The 15,735-nt window shown below is 37.0% G+C and overlaps 4 protein-coding genes across 4 annotated transcripts in view; 2 read left to right on the forward strand and 2 right to left on the reverse strand.

Moving 5' to 3' along the window:
- The first annotated feature begins 110 nt into the window (after nucleotides 1-110).
- LOC134678838 (UDP-glucuronic acid decarboxylase 1) lies at nucleotides 111-4,496 on the forward strand. The gene is made up of 9 exons (XM_063537544.1): nucleotides 111-343; nucleotides 500-819; nucleotides 1,470-1,649; nucleotides 1,887-1,992; nucleotides 2,215-2,328; nucleotides 2,582-2,769; nucleotides 3,120-3,252; nucleotides 3,672-3,808; nucleotides 4,306-4,496. The coding sequence occupies exons 1-9, from the start codon at nucleotides 283-285 to the stop codon at nucleotides 4,420-4,422; spliced, it is 1,356 nt and encodes a 451-aa protein (XP_063393614.1). The 5' UTR covers nucleotides 111-282; the 3' UTR covers nucleotides 4,423-4,496.
- Nucleotides 4,497-6,640: 2,144 nt separating this feature from the next.
- Nucleotides 6,641-9,341, reverse strand: LOC134678839 (beta-1,3-galactosyltransferase 6-like). Its single transcript, XM_063537545.1, has 3 exons — nucleotides 8,563-9,341; nucleotides 7,613-7,803; nucleotides 6,641-7,345 (listed from the first exon to the last, which is right to left on the reverse strand). Exons 1-3 carry the CDS (start codon nucleotides 9,196-9,198, stop codon nucleotides 7,015-7,017), a joined length of 1,158 nt encoding a protein of 385 aa, XP_063393615.1. The 5' UTR covers nucleotides 9,199-9,341; the 3' UTR covers nucleotides 6,641-7,014.
- Nucleotides 9,342-11,492: 2,151 nt separating this feature from the next.
- The window catches only part of LOC134678204 (ATP-binding cassette sub-family C member 4-like), a 41,243-nt gene continuing 37,000 nt past the window's right edge, over nucleotides 11,493-15,735 (forward strand). The window contains exons 1-4 of the mRNA XM_063536669.1: nucleotides 11,493-11,921; nucleotides 12,080-12,166; nucleotides 12,753-12,838; nucleotides 13,806-13,962. Of these exons, the coding sequence (XP_063392739.1) occupies nucleotides 12,090-12,166; nucleotides 12,753-12,838; nucleotides 13,806-13,962 (320 nt within the window). The 5' untranslated portion in view covers nucleotides 11,493-11,921; nucleotides 12,080-12,089. The remainder of the gene's footprint in view (nucleotides 11,922-12,079; nucleotides 12,167-12,752; nucleotides 12,839-13,805; nucleotides 13,963-15,735) is intronic.
- The window catches only part of LOC134678206 (diuretic hormone 45), a 129,099-nt gene continuing 127,879 nt past the window's right edge, over nucleotides 14,516-15,735 (reverse strand). Inside the window, exon 5 of the mRNA XM_063536674.1 lies at nucleotides 14,516-14,526. The gene's annotated coding sequence lies outside the window, so the exon portion shown is untranslated. The remainder of the gene's footprint in view (nucleotides 14,527-15,735) is intronic.

Genomic DNA, 15,735 nt, shown 5'->3' on the forward strand with positions numbered 1-15,735 from the left:
AACACGTCGAACGTGGTTCGCGGTAGGGCCTCAGTTCATTCATATCAGTCAATTCACTTCACTCAGTCATCTGTCAATTTGACAAACATCATTATCGTAATAACGTATTGTAAAGTGTGTGACTGTGACGTTTCTATTTCGGTCTACTCACTGTTTGCTGAACATTTGCTAATGTGAATTCAGTAGAACGTAGTGATTAAAAGCTCTTTGGCATTCAGTATTTGTTTTTCAACATTTTGCCGAAATGTGAGCACTAAGAATTATAGAATATTCCTTTCAGATATGTTAAGGCAATCTTTAAAATTCAGAAAGACTATCACCATAATATGTATCTTGTCTTTACGTAAGTACACATGTTTTTATTAATGTTTCTATGATAAGGTGTGATGTTGCACTAGCTGTGATACTAGAAGATTCTATTCTACCGGTATTAGCCACCTGTTTTGTATGTTGTAATTAGATATATATGCTCAGTATCACAGACCACGTCTTTTTTCAGTGTTTTTACTATTTTTAATACTTACGAAAGATAAATATGAAGAAGGGAGACACAAAGATAACCAAAGAATAATTGTCAACTCACAAGAAATAACCTATGACCAGATAAAAAAAATACCAGTTAGGTTTGAGAATACAAACATGGAGAATCCTAAACCAATACAATCGAATGAGGCAGAGGATAGTACAAAGCGTCAGCTGCAGGATGCGCAGGCCAGAATTGAACAATTAGAGAAGAAAATTGCGATATTAGAGGGAAGGGTACCACAAAAATATCCTGAAGTAAAATACTTGGGTTACAAAGAGAGAAGGCGCATATTGGTAAGTTAAAAAGGTGGACAGACCTTTAGAGAAAAAACATTGTTAACACATTCATTGCCACCCAACCAAACAAGACATCCGCGCCAGGCCACAACAAATTCGTCATATAAAGCAGTAGTACCATAATCCCGACTATCGGGTCGTCCGGCCTGGGAACGAAATCATAAAATACCCGATAGTCGGGTTTTCGGCACTGAATGTGTTAACTTGCATGTATACATATAGAGTCGGACCAAGCTAACTGCATGGCATTTGTGATGACAAAGTGTGATAATGTCAATTTTCTATTAACACTTTCGCAACCGGGCAAAAAACGGCGCACTACCCCAGAAACCGGTCGTCTATATCTGCGTACAAAACAACCCGCTGGGTGGGTTGTCCGGCATCTGAGCAAAAATTACGAGTGCCTACCACGCGGGTTCTCGGTAGTCAAAGTGTTAAAATATGATGTTTAAATAATGACACTAACTTTGTTTTATTGAAGTTGGTGTAAAGTTAGCTTAGACTAACTAACAAAAACAAATTACTTTATCTGTATACTGTGTGTCTTTGTCTGTGTGTGTGTGTGTATTACTTTATCTGTGTTTGTGTATATTGAAATAATTTAAAATTTATTCACTATTTGATATCTTACTGCATTTTCATTTCAGGTAACAGGTGGAGCTGGTTTTGTAGGGTCCCACCTGGTAGATGTTCTTATGATGCAAGGCCATGAAGTGATAGTTGTTGACAATTTTTTCACTGGTCGCAAGCGCAATGTTGAGCATTGGTTTGGCCATCGCAACTTTGAAATGATTCACCATGACATAATCAACCCGCTATATGTCGAGGTATTTATTCTAAACACTTGCCCCCTTATTCATAATAGTTTGCTAAAGTTGACAAGCCGATAATAATCGTTTGTCCCTTTCCATCATACCAATATGTTAGAAAGGAACAAACAATTATTATCGGCTTGTCAACTTTAGTAAATGTTTATGAATAAGGGGGTAAGGCAGTAGCAATCAAATCAGTTTGATGTAATTCATCTTATTACAACTGTTGTTTTAATTGTTCTTTTATTTTAGGCTGATGAAATATACCACTTGGCTAGTCCTGCCAGTCCACCTCACTATATGCAAAATCCTGTGAAGACAATTAAAACTAATACATTAGGGACTATTAATATGTTAGGTGGGTGTCAAAAATGAAATGTATTTATTTAGAGATCTTATCTACTGAGATGATATGAAACTAACGGAAGTGAATGATGAAATGATGGGCGACAGAGAGGTGTGGAAGAGAAAGACATGCTGCGCCGACCTCAAGTGAATGGAACAAGGGCAAGAGAATGATGATGAGAGATCTTATCTACTGTCAGAGTAAATTGCTAATATTTTTATTTTGTTATTATAGGGCTAGCACGCAGAGTTGGAGCAAAAATTTTAATAGCCAGTACTTCTGAAGTGTATGGTGACCCAATGGTTCATCCTCAACCAGAGTCATATTGGGGCCATGTCAATCCAATAGGTAATCATATTGAAATCAATAATATTTCTATAACCTCTAATTACAACAACTCAAAAATAACATTATATATGTATCAGCCACCTGTATACACTTAAAGTTAATAAAATGAGTAGGTATAACTTGTAACATTCTATAGTCTGCTATACAAACAAACTGTTATGTTTTCATTGTTGTTTACTATACTAAATATGTGTTTTATTTATTATGAATAATTAAGAGAATAATTTCTAATAGCGATTACGTTACGTTTTAGGGCCAAGAGCGTGTTATGATGAAGGCAAAAGGGTTGCAGAAACATTAGCATATTCATATGCAAAACAGGAGAATGTATCTGTCAGAGTTGCCAGAATCTTCAACACCTATGGACCAAGAATGCATGTGTCAGACGGGCGTGTGGTGTCTAATTTTATCATGCAAGCATTACAAAACTTGACTATCACAGTAAGTTTATCAAATTTGTGTGTGTGCATACAAACAATGTGCCCAATTATTTCAAGTCATTATCTCGATATTACCATATTCACCAAAACATACATTTTATCTCTCTTTCCTTATGGTGACAATCCATTTTATTTTGTTGGTTGCACAATAAGAGACCAGAGGAAGTGGTTGGAAGACATAAGGAAAACGCAGTCATACAAAACATCAAATTGTTTGATACACTCACATTGAAACATCAGGGACCTATTTCATAATAGAATACAAGCTAATACTATTAGTGATTTTACACATAAAATCTACTGAGCTTCTTTTATATCCCTGCTTAGTCTGATTTACGAAATATATTTCAGGTATATGGCAATGGAAAGCAAACAAGATCATTCTGCTATGTCTCGGATCTTGTAAATGGTCTACTATCACTAATGGCATCGAGTTATACTCTGCCTGTTAATATAGGAAATCCCGTGGAGCATACAATAGAAGGTAATTTTATTTCAATGTCGTTATTCGCCGCCGGCGGTGGCTGTTAAGCCGAAGACAGGGTGAAATGAAAGCAGTTCGTCGAGGCCTCGGTGAAAGCATTTCAAGTCAGGCACGACCTTCAGTAATGAAGAACACGAAGAAGAAGAAGATAACACTTCTAATCAGCCAATGGCTCACTAGAAAGAGGGGGACTAGCCCTATTTGATAGAAAACGCCAATCGAAACAATAATGTACCTATGAGCAGTTGAGGTCAAAGATATGCTTACACCTAATTAATACAGTATACCAGTTTGAAAAAAGACGAGAAGTATATCTCGCGGGCGTGATACTGTCGCGGCGCTCCTGTCCTAAGCCTACTGTGTCCAGTAGAAACTCTTAACGTGTAGGCCTCTGCAAGTGATTATTATTTATGTTCTAGAATTTGCGATGATCATAAAGAATATAGTGCCTGGGTGCCGTAGCACGGTGTCAACAGGCGCGGCTGTGGAGGACGATCCGCAGCGACGGCGACCTGACATTACCCTCGCTGAAATGCAGCTTAATTGGTCTCCTAAGGTTCGTACCTTCAATTATCCTTCATTATAAGAAACCACAGTCCAAAAGGTTCTGCCGTCTGATGATGACGTGTAACTACTTATGACCAACCACACTTCAATTTAATGCAGCGTATTATACGCAGTGAAGTGTCATATCCCTTACTTAGCGACCTCTTTCAAACCTCTGTTAAACATTGTCTCTTTCTAACACACGGAAATGTCAAAAAACGGATAGGGACAAACGATTATCCACAGCACCGGGCCGATGAACGGCCGTTCATACATTTTATCGAGTTCAATCACCACCTCTCCCCGTAGCCTTATTTTGCTGCGTACCTAAAAGTTTTTATTACTTATTATTTTGATTATTAATATTTCTTTTGTATAAGAACAACAAGTGCTCTGTTTCTCGAATAAGTCACAGGGGTAACAATATTGAAGTGTTTGTACAGTCAATATTGGGAAGGAAAACACTGATTTAAGGTGAGACATTCTTAATTGTTCTTAATTTTACAGGTTTCTCTAGAGGAAGGATTACAGAGAACAATCGATTATTTTAGAGAAGAATTGTCGAGAACAACTTTTTATAACAATCAAACATATATGGACACTAAAATTAAAGGTTCTCATTAAGAAATACATTAAGTAAGTATATGGAATGGATTTTTGTAAATGTGATATTAAACTATTGACTGTACAATGTTTCACATGTTGTGTTTTTTTTATTATTCAATAAATATAAAATATCATATGGTTTACGATCGTTTTATTGTTTCCAATTGTTTCTTATAAATAAGTAGGTATAGTTGTAAGTTAATATTGACTAGAAATTATGTTTCAGCGCGATTCCCGAAGCCGAAAGCCTCAGAGTGATTCTGGGGCTAAGGGCGAGTAGGTAGGGTATTCGCCGCATCCTTGTACCGGGCGGATAAGAATATTGCAAATAAGAAATTACATAATTGCAATGAGTATTTCATATTATAATATAACGGTGATACAGTTTAATAACAAATTAATTTTATTAATGATAAACTCTCTAGCTTACTTTCCGGTTATGTTATGACATAGTTGTGTGGTTCAAAGCCCGCTCCGTTGTTCTTAATGTTTTGGGAACGGAAAAAAGACACTCTAAGCCTATATTCGCACGTGTATTTTTGCAAACGATGGCATGTGTTATGTGCACAAAACAACCTTATGCTGTTTAAACATACAACACCACATTGTGATTACGCCATCACTCGTAACATTCAAGAGTTGCTGCTAACGCTAAGTGATCAGTATAATCTTAGGAGGGCAATAAATCGAACAGCTATAGGTAGTTACAGTCAACGTCAAATATATGTTTACACTTTTCGCCTTATTACAAAGGGGTAAGGTGCAAAAGAGTAAACATATCTTTGACGTCGACTGTACTACCAAATGTTTTAAGGGTTATTTCCAAAACAAAAAATCTATCCCTCGGGTTCTGTGTTCATAGTAGCTTTCCTCTATAAAGCGGAAAAACGCTGCGATAGTCTACAACCGTAGCGCTACGAAAACATTGGCAGTGAATGCAATGCTTACTGTTAAAATTATGACTAAGTATAGGTGTGTATGTAGAAATTTCCTAGCGAAAACGGGGCTGTAGTGATAATAAATTCCCTACTTTCCCTTCTTAAAGTGTAAAGGTAGTCCCTAAAAGATGTTTTTGTTTATACAGAATTTTATCATTAATCCGTCTGATATGTACAATAATGTACAGTATCCATATCAATTTACAGCTTTATTAGTACTTGTCAACCCAACCCAGTATAGCTATGCCTCGGACAGACACAATAACAATGAACAAAGCTAAGGATTCCTTTAGTTAATTGTTGACCACGGAACTCTGGGAAGTTGGTTTTCTTAGGTTTAATTTTTATGGTTGCAAGTTGCAAGTGCATATTCTTCTTTATAAATTATCATTTATCAGTATCAATTGGATTAGTAAAAAAATATACCTTTGTTCAGACTTTTTTGAATCTTCTACAGGAACTTAACACTAAGATATATTTGACTAATTATTGAGACCCTACTGATGTCATTTACCTTGACTATGAAAAAGCCTTCGACAAAGTTCCCACAGAGAGGCTACTTCACAAATTGGAACATTTGGGAATCCGTGGGAAACTATTATTATGGATAAGGGCCTTCCTACAGTATAGAACCTTTAAAGTTAGAGTTGGTGAAACCAAGTCACGGCAACGAGAGATACACAGTGGAGTACCACAGGGTTCAGTTTTGGGCCCCGTGCTTTACATACTATATACAGTTGACCTGCCGCGTCGCCTAAAATGCAGTATTAGTACTTTTGCGGATGACACCAAGTTATTTGCTAACCCACTCGTAGATTACAGCCATCTACAAGATGATCTGAATGCATTAGCAAGCTGGTCTAAAGAATGGCTAATCAATCTGAATTCTGCCAAATGTACTATACTTCACATAGGAAATCGGAACCCCCGCCTAACTTACAACTTGGATGGCACTCCACTAACGGCTGTAAAAACACAAACTGACCTAGGCGTTAAGATCTCAGAGGATCTAAAGTGGGAAGAGCACATCTCTACAATGGTAAAGAAAGCCAGAAGCCTGATTTACCTCATTAGAAAAGCTTTCAAAACCTTGACACCAGAAATGATGTTAAAAATTTACAAAACCTATGTCAGACCCATACTGGAATATGCTTTTCAAGCCTGGAGTCCTTACTTTGCCAAGGACATAGATATGCTGGAGAAGGTTCAACGGAGTTTCACAAAACTACCAAGGCAACTTAAGAACAAGCCGTATGAGGAGAGACTGAAGGAACTGAAGCTCACTACTCTTAAGCACCGCAGAGAACGTGGAGACCTAATAGAAACATACAAAATACTGTCTGGGCACTATGACCTCAAGGATTTTCATGAGATGTTCAAGCGCAACAACAACACCCGTCTGAGAGGTCATCACTTAAAGTTAGAAAGGCATAGGTCCCACAGTAACCCATACAAACACTTTCTGAGCAACCGAGTAGTGAGGGCTTGGAACAAACTCCCCGAAGATGTGGTTTCAGCACAAAATGTGAACCAATTTAAAAATAAATTAGACAGACACATCAATACATCTACTTGTCAACGATAACTATTAATGATTACTGGATACAGGCAATATCAGTTGTCACAACTGCCTGCCTGCTTACACAATAATAAATAATAAATAATTGATCCTTCACGTTTTCATGTTGCCGGGGCTATTTTCTTTGTTCCTGCTAAACAAATGATGAAGTGAATTACAACATTGACTAGGGCGTGAGTTCCACTTATATTCATATGCTCCTCTTTCTATGGTTTCAGTTTTGCACAGGTTTTCTCCTTTTGAGTCCACCAAAGCTTTGTACATCTGAAACATATCTTGAGTAGTCTGTTTATGTCTTACTAACATATAATTATGGCATCCTCGCGAAATCCATTCGGTGTCAAATCTGACGTCATGAACTCGGTTGATTCCATCCAATGGTGCTGTCCAAACACCCATTGATATATCTTCCGATCGATATAAACTGAAAAAGGCAATTTCCTGAGATTAGTACCTATTATTTTTTTGGTTTCTAAAACAGAAATAGAGACTATTTCAGTTAGGTATTACAATTAACTAAGTTCTTAATTTGGGTAAAGGCCTTTACCCAAACAGGTACCACGAAAAAAAAAAATTAAAGAAAGATATATAGTTTGAAATGAAAAATGTAAATTGTGGAAAAGAAAAGGCTATATAATATAATATATATAAAAAAGTTCTTAATTAACTATTTACTGTCTATTCATCTTACCTTAGAAAGTCTGAATTTTTGGCAATAAAGTCTATGATGTTGCGAGAAACAACATAGCCACCACCCAGTGCATATGGTAGATAATTGTCACACAAGAACCAGTCTTGTTCCTGCCATTTGCCTTTCAGCTGGACACGAGCATGCCCATTGAAATATCCCCAATACAGGCCTTGATACTGGGTCATACTTGGCTGAGGAAAGAGGATTACGTTAGTATCACTTAGTTGGTAGGCAGGGGGTGCTTACATAGCTACAGATAGACAATGTTAGTAGAGCACAGGGGTTTTTATCTGATAGCCTTATTAACTTGAATATTTCTAATCAGTAGACAGACTGCTCATAGCAACAACTTGGTTCTTTATCAAAATTTATGACTGATATGTAAAATAATCAGTAATGACCAGTGGTGTAGCTAGATGTAGGTGAAGCAGCCTTACGTAAAGCCCTTTCGGGCACATTGAAAGAAAAGGGCCTTGCTGAAGCAACTTTGCCAGTAAGATTAGATCAGGCTTCACCACTGGTAATGACCCACTCCCAAAATCTATTCTCCTGGTAATGACCCACTCCCAAAATCTATTCTCCTGGTAATGACCCACTCCCAAAATCTACTCTCCTGATATTCACATCTATTCTTTGAAAGTCTTTTTGCAGCATTACTTAACTGCCAAATATAACAATGTAAAACACATATAACCAGTGATAGAATACTGGTATTATTTTTAAATTAATTAACATTTATTTTTGATACCTTGGTTGGTAAATATTTTATAATTTTGCATTGTATTCTAGTCAAGAGGTTAACAAATCTTCATTTTTTTGCACTACACCCAATGTGTTCCTGAAAAATAAGAACCCCTAACTCAACAAGACAGTAAAGACAAATCTTTAAGTCATTTTTAAAGGTATGTACAGAAAAATCTTTTTAAAATAACAGTCAATCTTCTTCTTACCTTGACTTGGCTAGAGATATATGTATTGAGAGTATGTGAATTCATCTGAGGAGCAAAAGCTTCTAAATCTTTTACAATTAGGTCTACTCTAACAAAGGAGTCGTCGTCACATTTAATAATATACTTTAGATTCTTTACATTTTCATGGAACCATACAAAAGATAGTTTCATTTTCATAGCCAAATTTTCATATTTGTCAGTCAGGTTATCCAACAATACCATATCATTGCTTCTGATACTTTCTGTTTTTAACATGTTTAACTTCTCAGTGCTTAATCCTTTAGTGCCCACTACAAAGTACACTTTGATGAAATCATGGTCGCTCCGCTTTCCAGTCCAACTGTGGTTCCACTTGTATAATCTTTCTCCATTTTCTACAAACATATTGGACACAAAGTTTGCCCAGGTGCTACGAATAACATTACGCCGTTCCTCGTTCAAAGGGCTGGTTAAAACAAGCACCGCGTACTCTATACCACTAGTCGCACCTTGCCGTGCAAACACTGGGGTTACAGTATTCACAGCATTAGCACAGTCAATTCTCAAAAAACACAATGCTATTCCACAACCAATACAAAAGAAAAATATACTAACACGTATCATACTCTTATGCCTTTTGATAAATATTGCCACCATTATAATAATTGTTCAATATAGTTGATGCTCAACCAAAATTATTTATTATCTTTCTCAAGACAAGGCGTATATTAAATAAAAACATCCCAATTTCAACTCAAAATATCTCGTCGCTCTGTCTAGTGTCTGTTGGTGTTGATGCGACATGCCACTGCCATGAATGTCACTGCTGCCAGCTGCCACTAGTGTCATGTCCAGTTATGTCAAATAATACAGATTAGGTAATAATTATAAAGCCCCCCATTCACATTCCTACCTTGTAGTCCGCCTCATTATGTAGGATTGTGTATGGGGGTCGCGAACGGCGTGCCGTCCTACAACACCCAAATAGGATGCCTCTTGGGTCCTACAAATCCTGCAAGCCCCGCACTGCAATCCGCCGCGCAGGATTGTGTGTGGGTTGACGTCACGACGTATCATAGATATAAGAATATATACAGATGCCTTCCAAGCGAGCTGTCAGTGGGACCACTTTTTGTTTAGTACGATTAACAAAGCGACCCACTTTGCTGTAGCCATGTCGATAAAGTCATATCGATAAACTACCGACATTTCTTGCAATTTTAATTTTACTTCAAAGGTTTAACTATACCTAAAATGAACAAAAACGCTTTTTTTCTTTATTGTGGTTATAATATCACAATTTTGTAGTCACGCCCCAGGAGAGAACCAAGGGAAAGTTCAGATATTTAATTAAAATACATAAATACCTATTAAAATAGGTGGTCCGCAATAATTGAATTATTTTATTACATTATAATATATTCATTATCCATTAGCATTTCAATTATGTTTATGTTTAACGAAGATATTGAAGCTTCAATTAATCGCTATTTCGTTCCGCTGTGTAGCGTTTATCGATATATAACATGATTAAAATCGACTTTTTACATCCCTAAAAGAGCACACATATACGTTTTTACGCACACATGCACAACCTGGGTCGCCTAAAAAGGGGCCACTTGGATTTGAAGTCCATCTTGTCAACAGTATAGTTGTCCTTGTTTGACAAATGGCATTTTAAAAGAGCGAGGAGAGAGAAATGATACTAGTTGCTGCGCCGTCAAATAGAACAATAAAGGTAGGGGCCTTGCGACGTATTAAATCACCCTACGTTGCGGACTACCGTGTTTGTGAATTGTGGTATGAAAACAGTGCGCACCATTTTTTTGAAATTTATCACTCCAACAAACAATGGAGGAATAAGCATTTATTACCAATACTTTAGAAATATGACGCTCTCTGGCTAATTTCTAGCAGTTTCTTTTCCCATACTTATTTTTCACGCTACTACGGAGCAAGAAATAGCTCACACACGTCTACTTACTCTTAAAAATGTTACGTGCAATTTAAAAAAAGAAAATAGCTCTTCTGCTATGTATTTTCTTGTTATTGGATAAAAATAAAAAAGAGTGGGGAAAAAGAAACTGCTAAAAATTCGCCAAAGAGTGTCATATTTCTTAAGTATTGGTAATAATTGTTGCAATGCCTATTCCTGCATTGTTTGTTGGAGTGATTGGGTGATTTTTGGTCACACAAACAGCGATTTACTTTTTAATTTAAAAAAAATGGCGCGCACTGTTGTCATACGTCAAACACGGCAGTCCGCAACGTAGGATGACAACCCACACACAATCCTGCGCGGTGGCCTACAGCGGTGGGCGGGGCTTGTAGGATTTGTAGGACCCAAGAGGCATCCTGCTTGGGTGTCGTAGTACGGTACGTAGTTCGCGACCCCCATACACAATCCTACCCAATGAGGCGGACTACGAGGCTAATGGGGGGCTTAAGGTGTGTGAACTATATCCTACTCCGCAGTCTTGCGAGCCGTACTACAATGTAGGAGTGTGAATGGTGGGCTGAATGGAAATTTCGCCATAAACTTCCTTTTTTGCGATTTACGCGAGCGTATCGATTGCCACATATTTCGCACTCAAATAACTTAATTTTCAGTGGCATTTAAACAAAATATATGGGCTCGCTGTACCTTCTTCACGTTTGACTGTTTTGGAAAATAACGAAAGCTTTAAAAAAATAAATTGCAAGAAATACGTAAGTAGAACATGCGAACCGCCATGACAAGCAACAATGTGGCTGACAGTTGACTTGACAGATATAGCACTGACGTTTTATTTTGTTTTTTTGGCTATGGCTAGGTCACCAAATTCCATACAAAAGCTTTTTAAGCGTCAGCCTGTGCCCATCTTTCAATCTTTTCTTTCATTCATTCATTCACTAATGCCGGTCCTTGCCTTGCCGGTCGCCCCGGTCGGTCGCCGGTCGCTACAACAACGAGTCGTGTCTATTTATCTAGATCTACTCTCCTGTCTCTCCTTTATTCGAGTCGTGTCGTGTGTAGTGGTTATTTTTTCTGTCTGTGTTCAGCGTTCAGCCGTCACGTCAAAAATTTGTCGGTGATGATCCCTTGCGCTTAGTATTATTTTATTTTATTACTGTTTTACTTTTATTTTATTATTTCCTGTAATTAGTTTTCTGTTCCCACCTAAAAAACCTTGTCTTTATAATAAACCAAGAGTACGGGTATATCTCATTTATAATTATATCACAATATTTAACAGTTTATTTTTGGGGTGTCTTGTAGGTAGTTGTAATTCATAATTACTCCAATTTGCGACTTATTATACTGCTTATAGCTATGTCTGTTCTACAATACTGAAGCTATACAGCTCATGTTTCTAGTATCAGCTGACGAACAACGTTCAGTAAGTATTTATAACTTTCAAACATGCATACTTACTACTATAATATTAATAACTTACGATTTTAGCCGTTAAATTATATAGTTTGTGATTGCATTATATAATTGTTTATTCTGGAGTAATATTTTATCACACAGTAATATTTCGTGAATTATATTTAGGCTAGTAAAAATGGAATCAACAAAGAAAAAAGGTCGTCCTGCACACCCCAGGGCACAAGCGAATCCACTATCAGCTATCACATTTGGGTAAGTGTTTTGATTTCAATTGTAGCTATGCAAAATATTTACTAACTAGTAAGTTTTATTGTGAATTTTAGTGTATTAGTCATACTTAATTTCATGCTTGTGCATTGGCTTAGCAAAATGATAAAGCTACATAACTATTACAACTTTATAGGTACAAGGAAAACTTTGTTTAGATATCACAACTTTTTACAAATATTTGGGGATTTTGTGCTCATATCCTATTTCCTTGGCAAAGATAAAACTGTAGACAATGTTTGTATACTTTCTAACAAGTAAAATGACTGCTTTTATTTATTTAGAAGTTTAATTCAGACAACAAGGCCCATATTACAAATACCTTACCGTCTAACATACATATGTTATTTATAAACTTAAAACTGAACACTATTTAGTCGTCAAAACGACTAAATACTTTTGATTCTAATGTGTAAAAATTCAATACAACTAATATTTTGCATTAGCCCCTTAATATAAAAAAAACTTCCATAAAAAACTACTTAAAACTACCAGTAAACAAGTTCTACCATATTAATATTGTTATATTTTTGTAGTAGGTATATTGTTATTATGTAATGACTGTTTTTAGATGGACTTTACCTATTTTTTGGAGGGGCCTGAAACAGGAAATGGAAGAGGAACAGCTATATGAACCCTTAAAAGAACATGCGTCAGGTACCTCATTATATCCATAATTTATCATGAATATTTTAACCTTTTCAGACTGATATGTAAAGTTCCTGCTATTGTTTTCGCAGACACATACTGTTAAACTATTTACTACCATATTCTGAAATCAGTCCTGATATTTCTGTCTTCAGAAGACATCCATGTTAAATTAAGGTTCCTGGGATTAAACTTTACATGCTTTTGAAACGGGATGTGGATTTCAATGTCCACGGCAAATTATATGAGAGCTTGTTCAGATAATAAAATATGATTGAAAGTATATAATAATATATACCTATATATTGAAATTATACACAATTCGTTGTGGTAACTATAAGCCAAGTGGACAGAAACAGGCACTGGATGGTGAACTGAAGAAATTACCCTATAATCAATACTCTTATGTACAATATGTGTTATGCGCAGCATACATAATTCGTATTGAATAACTCTCTGAGTATGTCCTAAATGGTGTAGGAAACACGATATACCTACAGCCATATGCGACATTCTCAATTATAACTACCACTTTGTTGCTTACCATAAAAACGAAAATTGCTTGTATCTTTATACAATATCAGGAGAGTTTTTATAAAAAGCGACAAAGTTGTACCTTCTTTGAGAAAGTAACAATTATCACGAATATGATCTAAGACAGAAAAATAGGTACTTATTACCATCACCTATGACAAGGAGCTCATAGTATTCACCTCCTTCGGCTTGCTTGTTTTGAACAGTTTCATAGTCCAATTTTATTGAACTTAAATGTATAATGCGGGCTGTACACACTCGTCGAGAGACCCCGAGACAGTCTGAGAACGAGTATGTAGATGCTGCCTCACTTCTCGTTTTGCTCTTCATTGTCTCATCTCGCGATTCTCCAATTGGATCGGAGCGGTGTCGAGACGGCGAGAGGTTCTCGACGAGTCTGTACAGCGGACATAACATGTATTAATGATCTGACCGTTTCTAGGTCCCCTTGGCGACAAATTTGCTCGCCTTTGGGATGAGGAGGTGGCTCGCGCCGGCACCAAGCGCACGCCGAGCCTCCTCCGAGTCATACTGAGAGCATACGCCGTGAGGTGTATGATGTACGGTTTGGTGCTGCTTTTCATGGAATGTGGTATACGGTAAGTCATTTATATTTCAGTTTGACGAATTTATCTTTTTCCTGTATATTACTTTCTCCTGTTTAAATAAGGTTTTCAGTCAATTCACACGTACGGTTGTAACTATGGGTTGAAAGTATAATTGTAGGCAGGTGTAGGGTAATTTATGAGCCATTTCGTACCTTGTAACAGTGACAATCAATATGAAAGTTGCTAGAGAGACCACATACTATTGAATGATGGAATGACTGTATCTAAAGTTTTAATACATAATATGAATGTTAAGGTACTTAAACAGACTGTACTGTACTGTAGAACTGGAATTTTTTCCACATGTGGAGACATTGTGGGAGATTGTCTGTGGGGACAGACAATCTCCCACAGAATCCGCAATTCGGCATTATGTAGCCATTGCGAAAACTCGCTTTCATCAGATAGGAACTTATTCACTTGTAAAATACCAAGTCGCGAGCGTTTGAATATTTTAATAGACATTCTTAAATAGCGTCTTCTTTTTATACCAAAGTAGCGACCCGCCCCGGCTTTGCACGGGTTACACAAAACCTTAACTAAATATTTATACAGCTAAACCTGCCTCAATCACTCTATTGATTGGTGAAAACCGCATGAATATCGTTCAATATTTTTTGAGATTCAGAGTTTTTGAGTGAGTCACGAACATAGATAGACACAAACAGACAGACGCGGCGGTACTCTTTGCTTTATAACCTAGGTGTAGTATTTTTTTTTAGCGCGGCATTCGAACCGGGTATTCGAATTTTACAACCCTAGCCGTCTGGCGATTTATCAATTTAAGGTTGTTTATCCTGAAATCGATAAATCGCTCGAGTTGCTCCGTGCTCGGCACCTGTAGGCGACCTGAGCGTTTTGTTACGTAGAAACCAACAGCTATTTGACGTAAATTCAACAGACGGAAAACAAAAGGCTTTTTTTCACATAACAGTTTGTAATAATGATGATCAATTGGCTACCTACTGGCTTATTACCTGAATACGCCAAAGCATAAGGAAGCTTATGGTTTTCATCCATATTTTATTACCTGGGTCTGGGTCAAAGAAAACTTCTTATTTTATGACGTCCGAAGATTATGTATGTCTCCATTTCCAAGCACTGATATCGGTGCTCGTTGACAGCGAATGCGATTCCAAATTCGATTATGTTTGACGACTCTTACGCGGACAAAGTCTCAGACAGAGGCTAAGATACAATAATTATGTATAGCCTGCCCAGAGGCACACGATTCCTCAAATGAATAAGTGGCAGAGCCACTTATTCATTTGAGGAATCGTGTTACTAATGTTCGATGTATCGATCTGGAACTCGAAAAGGTAATGGCTTTTTCTAAGCTAAGATCTTTGTCCTGCCTGTCACTCTTAGGAATATTCTATAACAATAATACTTACATTACTTAAATCTATTTATTTTACAAGTAAGTAAATATTCGGGGACCATATTTCTCAAATAGACGTACTCCCAAACTATAAAAGCTAATGTTGTGTTAGGGTACAGTCGCCACCAGATATATCTGATCTGAAAGCCACTGTACCAACTAAGGCGTACCTATCATGCGACAAGTACCTACTTGTATCGCTCGATAATTATTGTATTGATGTGATAGAGCACATCCCACGAACAAATATAAATTCTTGTTTCTCAATTGACTGTAATTAGTTATCTCACAGATTGCCAATAAGCTTTATCAAGACGAATAGGAGCACAATCACTGATCTCTGGCTCGTTACTACTCATTAGTCATCGACGCACGTGCACCGT

Source organism: Cydia fagiglandana, chromosome Z, assembly GCF_963556715.1.
Source record: "Cydia fagiglandana chromosome Z, ilCydFagi1.1, whole genome shotgun sequence".
Lineage (NCBI taxonomy): Eukaryota > Metazoa > Arthropoda > Insecta > Lepidoptera > Tortricidae > Cydia > Cydia fagiglandana.

Excerpts from the sequence above, each read along its gene's own strand:
- LOC134678838 (XM_063537544.1), top strand. The coding sequence starts at position 283 with ATGTTAAGGCAATCTTTAAAATTCAGAAAGACTATCACCATAATATGT. Across the intron at positions 2,770-3,119 it reads TACAAAACTTGACTATCACA|GTATATGGCAATGGAAAGCA; the intron begins GTAAGTTTATCA and ends AATATATTTCAG. Across the intron at positions 3,809-4,305 it reads AGCTTAATTGGTCTCCTAAG|GTTTCTCTAGAGGAAGGATT; the intron begins GTTCGTACCTTC and ends TTAATTTTACAG.
- LOC134678839 (XM_063537545.1), bottom strand. The coding sequence starts at position 9,198 with ATGGTGGCAATATTTATCAAAAGGCATAAGAGTATGATACGTGTTAGT. Across the intron at positions 7,804-8,562 it reads ATATCTCTAGCCAAGTCAAG|CCAAGTATGACCCAGTATCA; the intron begins GTAAGAAGAAGA and ends CTCTTTCCTCAG. Across the intron at positions 7,346-7,612 it reads AAAAATTCAGACTTTCTAAG|TTTATATCGATCGGAAGATA; the intron begins GTAAGATGAATA and ends TGCCTTTTTCAG.